The 7589-nt window shown below is 48.4% G+C and overlaps 1 protein-coding gene across 1 annotated transcript in view; it reads left to right on the top strand.

The window, feature by feature from the left end:
- The window catches only part of UMOD (uromodulin), a 15283-nt gene extending 13368 nt beyond the window's left edge, over positions 1-1915 (top strand). Inside the window, exons 10-11 of the mRNA XM_007114466.2 lie at positions 275-316; positions 1583-1915. Coding sequence (XP_007114528.1) covers positions 275-316; positions 1583-1644 — 104 coding nt within the window. The 3' untranslated portion in view covers positions 1645-1915. The remainder of the gene's footprint in view (positions 1-274; positions 317-1582) is intronic.
- The last annotated feature ends 5674 nt before the right edge of the window (positions 1916-7589 follow it).

Below are 7589 nucleotides of genomic sequence, written 5' to 3'. Positions count from 1 at the left end.
CCCCCTTCCCCCTCCTCCCCCCCCTCCTCCTCCCCCTCCTCCCCCTCCTCCCCCTCTCCCTCCTTTTAATTGAAATATAATTGACATGTGGTTCTTGCTGAGGTTTTGGGCCTTTCCCTTGAAAGTAGCTGGCAGCCCCTGAGGGGTCCAAAGCAGGGGAGTGACATGATCAGATTGGGGTTTCAAAAAGACCACTCTGGCTGCAAGGAAGAGCAGATGGAAGGGGCATCACCCAGGCTTCCCCAGGCACTGATCCTTCTGTTTCCTCCCACAGGGAGCCAGACCGCAGTCTCGAGGGCTGCTCCCAGTAGCTCGGGTAAGTTCAGGTCCTCTTTGCACAGGGACTTGCACCAGAACCTTCCTCTGGGGCTTTTATCTGTGGGCCCAGGGTGGGCTGGAGTACCTGGCCTGCTCGAGCTGAGCTCTGAAGAGGTGACGGCACTTACAGAAAGTCTTGGACCTGGGGCTGCACACATAGCCATGCTGTCCCACAACAGTGCGCGTGGACACAGGCACGCAACGGACAGGTGCACAAGAACAGACATCACCCAGACGTTCACACACACACACACACACACACACACACACACACACACACGAGGTCACGTGCACATATTCACATTCACACACAAAGGTGCATGACAGCTGCAGCTGCATGTGTGCATATCTGTATAAATAGACATATACTCGCTTGTTACACACCTGTACACAGTGAACAAGCACACACTCTAGATCTGACGTCCACACACACACACACACACACACACACACACACACACACACGAGGTCACGTGCACATATTCACATTCACACACAAAGGTGCATGACAGCTGCAGCTGCATGTGTGCATATCTGTATAAATAGACATATACTCGCTTGTTACACACCTGTACACAGTGAACAAGCACACACTCTAGATCTGCACCTTGGGCACTTCCTGAGGCTTCAAGGCTCATCTCTGACACCTTTTTCAGGATGCTTAGTGCCAGGATGAACACAGCCGAAAAACAAGAGACGCTGTTTCTCTGCTGCTCTGCTCTGACCACAAAGGCCAGGGACCGGCAGCATTTTCATGGCCCTTGATTTTTATGGCCACTGAATTGACTGAAAATCTGGACCAAAAGTGAATCCATGTAACTCTTGTCCTGCTTGGCTCCTGGCACCTAGATCCGAGCAGGTTGTTACACCAACCTAGTGTTTGACCTGAGCTAGTTCATCCCAGTAACAGTGAGCTCAGAGCTGGAGAGTCAAGGTATCCCCGAGAAGCTTGCCCTTTGTGACTATCCCTCGAGGTCACCAAGGTTGAGTAAGTTGGTCACTGCCCAAGAGTGCCCTTTTGAAGGGATACCAGGGCTAGTGCCTGCGGAAAGCCTGCCTTTTTCAGATTGGCCCACCTGGGAGGGCACCTTTTTCTAATTGGTTTCCAGGACGGATAAAGAGAAAGCTTCCTTTTTCTAACTGATCAGGCCAGAGAGGGTGTCCTTTCCTATTGGTCAGTTTAGAGGAAGCAGTTTATGTTAGTTTTGCACATAAAATGTGCACATCAGTGCTAGCAGCAGCCCTGTAATCACTTTCCTTTCAGGGCTCCTGAAGGTCTGGCTGCCTCTGCTTCTGTCGGCCACCTTCACCCTGATGTCTCAGTGATCAGTGGCTGGAAACCCTGTGCTCTGTGGCTACCAACTCACTTCCTACTGACGGGTGAAGCGATGCAGGCTAGCACTCCACCCACGGAGAAAGGAGCCCACATTTCAGTCACTGTGTTCCTATTTCCTCCCCTTTAATCCTTGCTACCAAAAAACAGCCTGTGTCTTTAAATGCTGCCTTCTCTCAAAATGGGACTTGTGATATGTCTGCACATGAGGCCCCTGTCTCCTTAAATAGTGTTGCAAAATAATAATTTTGGAAAGCTCGGTCTGTGAGTCATTTATTCACTCAATAAGTATTTATTGGGCACCTGCTCTGTGTAGGCACTGTCCGTGGTGCTAAGGATCCGCTGATGAGAAAAACCAGACTCCGTCCCTGCCGTCATGGACCTCATGGTCTGGTCACTGAGACTGGGTTCAGCTCTAGTTCTGTGAACTTAAATAAAATACACAAAGTCTCTGAGCTTCATCCATCTATCTATCCATTCAGTCAGTCAGTCAAGAAATATTTGCTGATCACTTACTATGCGCCAGGCACTGTACTAGCTGCTGGGGGATACAGCAGTGAACGATCCCTGCCCTCCTGGAGCTTAAGGTTTGGCAGGGGAAGAAGAACTTGAACAAGTAATGATAAGTGTGTCAGGCATTGCAGAAATGGAGGGTATAACAGGGGGCTGCTGCTTCTGTATAGTGGGGATAATAGTGATACCCTCACAGGGTTCATTCAGTTTTCCAGAAAATTTTTTTTGAGCACCTAATATGTGCCAGGCACTGTGCTAGGTTCTGGGAAAAGACAGACGTGAATAAGATAGACACAGCCCCTGCCTTCTGGAGTCTCACAATCCTTATAGGTGACGTACCTGGCACGTCCTAGGGACCCCTCCATCCTTTGCACTTCTCCCTCTCAATGTAGAAGATGTAGACCTGTTTACAGGGACTTGGCAGCAGAAGAAGAATGCAGACCATTAACCCCACTGAGAGGGGATGCTTTGCTAGGGGGGCCTCCAGGAGGCTCCTTGCACGCACAACCAGAGGCTGCCCAGGAGACCCGGATATCCCAAGGGGCTCTGGACTTCTTTGACCAGTGGACCAAAGGAAGCGGATGCCGATGGGAAACGTCCACCTTGATGCCAGCTGCTTCCCTGGACCCCAGCCGTGGCATTCAGGAGAGACCAAGGCCCTGACCCGTTATTAGAACCTGTGATCCCAGGGAAAACCACACGTGTGTATCAGCAAACTGGGGGCTGTGGGGACAGCATATCTCAAGTTAAGGAACCTCTTATCACACGCAGACACGCACTGAATCCCCATGCCTGCTGCCTTTACGTAAGAGCTTTACGTGGGAGGACGTCCATGGTCAGATGGGCCTGGCTAGACATGTGCAGAATCATCTATACTTTGATTCAGGTACAAGAGAACATAAAGAAAAACAAAAACAAGGGCCACAGGCAAGAGCCAGGAGGAAAAAGCACATCAGAGTTTATCCCTTTGTCCCTCTGTTCCTTTACTTTTCCTTTCCTTTATTTTTCTTTCCTTTTTTGTTTGCTATCAGGTAGTTATTCAACTCAATATTCAACAGAGATTTTGAGCATAAATTCAAGGCCGGATGCTTTTATAGGCAGTAGGGAAACTGACAGTGATCAAAACAGAGCCCTTGCTGGTAAGGAGCTTATGTTTAAAAGGGGGATACATGTAAACAATAGCTATGTGGTATGTCAGGTGGTAACAAGCACTCAGAAGGGAGGGGGTGGGAAACAAGGGTGATAAGGCAATGAGGGCGTTATTTTACACAGGATGCCTGGGGAAGGTCTCTCTGATAAGCCAAAACTGAGAGAAGTAAGAAAATGAACCAGGGAGCTATCTGAGGAAGAACATTACAGGCAGTGGGCCAGCAAGTGCAGAGGCCCTGAGGCAGGAACTCGTGTCTTTCCACCAAGCTCTCAGTAAGACTTGGGCACCCTAAGTTTGAGGCATTACACACAGGAAAGGGTCTTGAGTATACATACTGTGATTTCTGTCCATTTGTTTACCCAACAAGTACTTACTAGGTGCTGATTAGAACTGCAAAGACAGGATCCATGTCCACAAAGATCTTAGGGCCTTCAGAGGGAGACAGATACGTTAGTGGGTAATTGAGTGTGACAGTAATGAGCCCAGAGAGGCACAGTGGCACAGAAGAGCAGCACATCAAGCCCGTGGAATTTAGGAAAGACTTCCTGGAAGAGGCAAACCTGAATGATAAGCGCTAGGAGGAGGTTGGGCACAGAGTAATCCAGGCAGAGGAAATAGCGTATGGAAAGGTGTGGAGAGGGAAGAGTTCAGAGAACCACAAATAGGCTGGAGCATAGAGTGTGTGGGGAAAATCTGAAGATGAGCTGGGAGCTGTGAACAGGGCTCAGATCCCAGGGGAAGCCTAGTGTGCAGGGGGTAGGGCATATTGCTGAGAGGTGACACCGTGGCATCTGGCTGCAGGGCGATAACAGAATCAAAGGGGACAAGAACGAAAGCAGGGAGACCCATTAGGCAGCTGTCAAAATCACCCTCCTAAGAGACGATGGTGGCCTGAATTAAGGCTGATGACGTGGGGATGAAGAAGGAAGGACAGGTTCAAGAATATTTGAAAGATTGATGATTATTGGCAACGTGAGGCTGAGGGAGAAAGGAAGGAGCCAGGTTTCCAGCTCGGGTGACCAGGTGAGCAGTGGTACCATTGGTTAAGATAGGTTATACAACGAGTAGGGAGAGATCTAGGGGAATTGATGAGCTAGGATTTGGACCTGCTAAGGTTCTTGGTGCCTCGAGCATCTCAGTCCAAGTGGAGCAGTCCAGCAAACATCTGCGTAGGTGGATCTGAAGTTCAAGGGAGTAGTCAGGGAGGGAGATACAGATTTGGAACTCACCAGCCTGGGGATGGTACTTGAAACCATGAGGTAACTTGACACCTCCCAGGGAAAGTCCGTGGAGTGACAAGAAAAATGGGACCTACCAGCATTCTTAAGAACAGCTGGAGGAAGAGGATAATGATAATGACAATGATAATGATAATGATAATGAAAGAGCACGAGTATCCAGAGAGGTAGAGGAGAATCAAGAAAACAATTGGCACAGGAGAGTCAAGGAAATACAGAGCGCCTGAAGAAAGCAGCGAAAAATCCATTGACAAGAGGCCAGAAAAAATGCCCAGTGGACTTGCTTAAGAGGTGACCTTGGCAGGGCAATCTTAGCCATATGCCTCAGATTGAAAGGGAGAAGTCAGAGAGGGATGGAGGAACTGACTTTGAAAAGAAGAAAGATCACCTTATCAGAAGTTGGCGAGGGACTAGAAAATTGGGGTAGATATCTATATGTTTCTAGGGGAAGGAGACACAAAGTTGAGTGAGGTCGAGTGTGTTGACTTAAATTTTCTTGAGGTAGAATGCAAGACACCTGCTGAGAATGGAGGAAGTGGGGAGAGTAAGTGAGTAGTGATGGCTGCAAAGACTGTTTAAAAGGATGGAGAAGGTTGAGAGTGGCCCTAGGGGAGACTAGGGTGGGTACCTGGCCAAAATGAATGGATCGCTGGGATATTCTGTGGGCTCAGATGAATTTCTGAATCCAGCATTTGTAGTTGTTATAAGTTTCACATTTAGGGGATTCTCCTCCAAATGCACTAGGAGTAGAGAAGGTGGCTTGTACCATCTCTTCCTTGTCCACGTTGAGGTTTTGCTGGAAGCTGTTACCAACGCCAAGACAACCCATGCTCCCCGACCCTGTAACCTTGGCTCCTTAAAGAGTCCCAGAGTAACACAGAAAAGGCAATGGCCATTTATTCTGCTAAAGCTTTGACTCTTTTGTTAATTCTGTAATATCTACCTTGCCACAAAAGCCAGGTCCAAGCCTGGAATTTAAAAGTCCAAGATCTTCAGCTTCCTCTCCGTTTTATACCTTCCAATCTCTAGGGTAACCCACATACCATAAGGCTCTTCTGATGCTTGTTTTGTCCAAGGACATGGGCTATCCTTTGCTAGTCCGTGATTCACACAGCCCCAGATTGGCCCTTCCCAGACTCCTCAGCATTGAGCATCTGAAGTTGGGTAGATTCTATGGGCCAAAAATCAGAAATACCCATCTCCCCTTCCTTACTTAGTCCCTTGCTCTAACTGACTTCAAGCTGAGTGGCATCCAGACAAAAGCAGAAGTGTTTTACGGTGATTAGCTAGGAACACAAGGTACAAATGGAAATCTGTTGTGCAAACAAGTGTGTGTTTGATTTCTCTCCACGTCCCTTTGGATATTAACCCTTTAATATCCAAATCCTTCCTTTTGATTAGCGTTTGTTTTCTGGTAATAAATATGGTACCAGCTTCATTGGTTTATTGTGAGGATTTTTTTTTTCTTTTTTTTTTTTTTGTGTGTGTGTGTTATGCGGGCCTCCCTATTGTGAGGATTAAATGTGAGAAGTAATGGGTGCAAAGCACTCAGCAGTGCCCAGTGTGTTCAGCATTCGGTACATACTGCTCTTGTTTATAGAGAAACATTTGCATGAAGGAGGGACTGCTGGAAGGATTTACATGCAGGGGGATGGCGGGAGAACAAAGGGGCCTTCTTTCACCATCCTTTGTGGTAAATCGGTTATCTTACCTGCACCCAACCAGCCCAGTGTATGCCTGGCAGGCTAACTCCAGTCACACCTCTGCACCAATCGTGGAGAGCCACATGGGTGGGAAACTGCAATAAGAGGACGGTCCACAGCAGGTTTGCATTCCCATTGCCAGAGGAAGAGGAGGAATGCTCTGTGTTCTCACCTCCAGGTAAGTCCTGCTTCAATCCCCAGCAGTCTTTCCTCCTGATCCTGGAGGCCTCCCCCAACGCTTGACTCACTGGAATTGCTAGGGCTGTTTGTTTCTGGAAGCTTTCAGAGCCCAGCAAGGAGTTTGCACCCTGGCCCTTGTCGAGGGCTCCAGATATCACTCTATGTCCAGTTCAGCCATGACTCCAGGCACCTGCTGGCTGCTCCAGGCCTAAAGATGCCCCTCACCCTTGTCCCTGGACACCCCACCGAGAAGACAGGCCTCTACTTGGGATTTGATCTCTAAGAATTACCAGTCCCGGGCGCTCTCTCATAACATATTCAGGCTATCCCTTCCAGAAACAGACCTCTATCTTCAACTGAAGTCTTCCAGAGGCTGTACGAAGTTATCCAAAGATTTTTCCATTTGAGGAGAGTTTCCCAGAAGAGGAAGTGTTATTTATTTGAGTGTTGACAGGCTCTTCACAGCTCTTTGTTTCTATCCACTCCCTCCCCGTCTATTATTCATTCATCCCTCAAACCCCTATTGAGCAACTCTTGTGCGTCCGACACTGTGCAAGGAGCAAGCACTGGGCTCAGTCTGACATGGTCTCACCCGCACAGACATCTACACACGTAGAGGACACTTCGGGCTCTCTTAGGACAGTGCCTGATGCATAGAACTGAGAAAGGGAAGCCGTTACTTTTGTCTGTAGGTATTCATAGCACCCTCACCCGCCCCCCTCCATCCAGTCTCCAAGAGCCACTACCTTGACCTGAGTAGGAACTACCCTGAGACCTTCTAGGACATTCTGCAGTCCTGGCTGGCTCTAAGCTTGCCTTTGGTTCTCTTGCTGTCAATCTCACGCACTTGGCAAGTCTCCTGCTCCTGTTATACCACCTCCTTTCTTCAAGTCACACCTGCTTTAAAGCAATACAGCCCTTCATGAAGGAAGCCATCGGTCCATTTCTAAGAATATGGGCCTAAGCAAGCTATTTCACTTCCAGCACAGTGCTTACACATAGGAGGGGCTCAGTAAATATTTCTGGGATTAACTTACTCTGAATCTCAGCTTCTTCATCTGTAAAATGGGAGGAATGATAATACCTTCGCTGGAGGGTGGTTCGGTGCCTTAAATGAGCTAAGGTATGCAAGGGGCTTAGTACACGTGCTAACT

Source organism: Physeter macrocephalus, chromosome 14, assembly GCF_002837175.3.
Source record: "Physeter macrocephalus isolate SW-GA chromosome 14, ASM283717v5, whole genome shotgun sequence".
In the NCBI taxonomy this organism is placed as follows: Eukaryota; Metazoa; Chordata; class Mammalia; order Artiodactyla; family Physeteridae; genus Physeter; species Physeter macrocephalus.
This window is presented reverse-complemented; position numbering and strand designations above follow the sequence as displayed.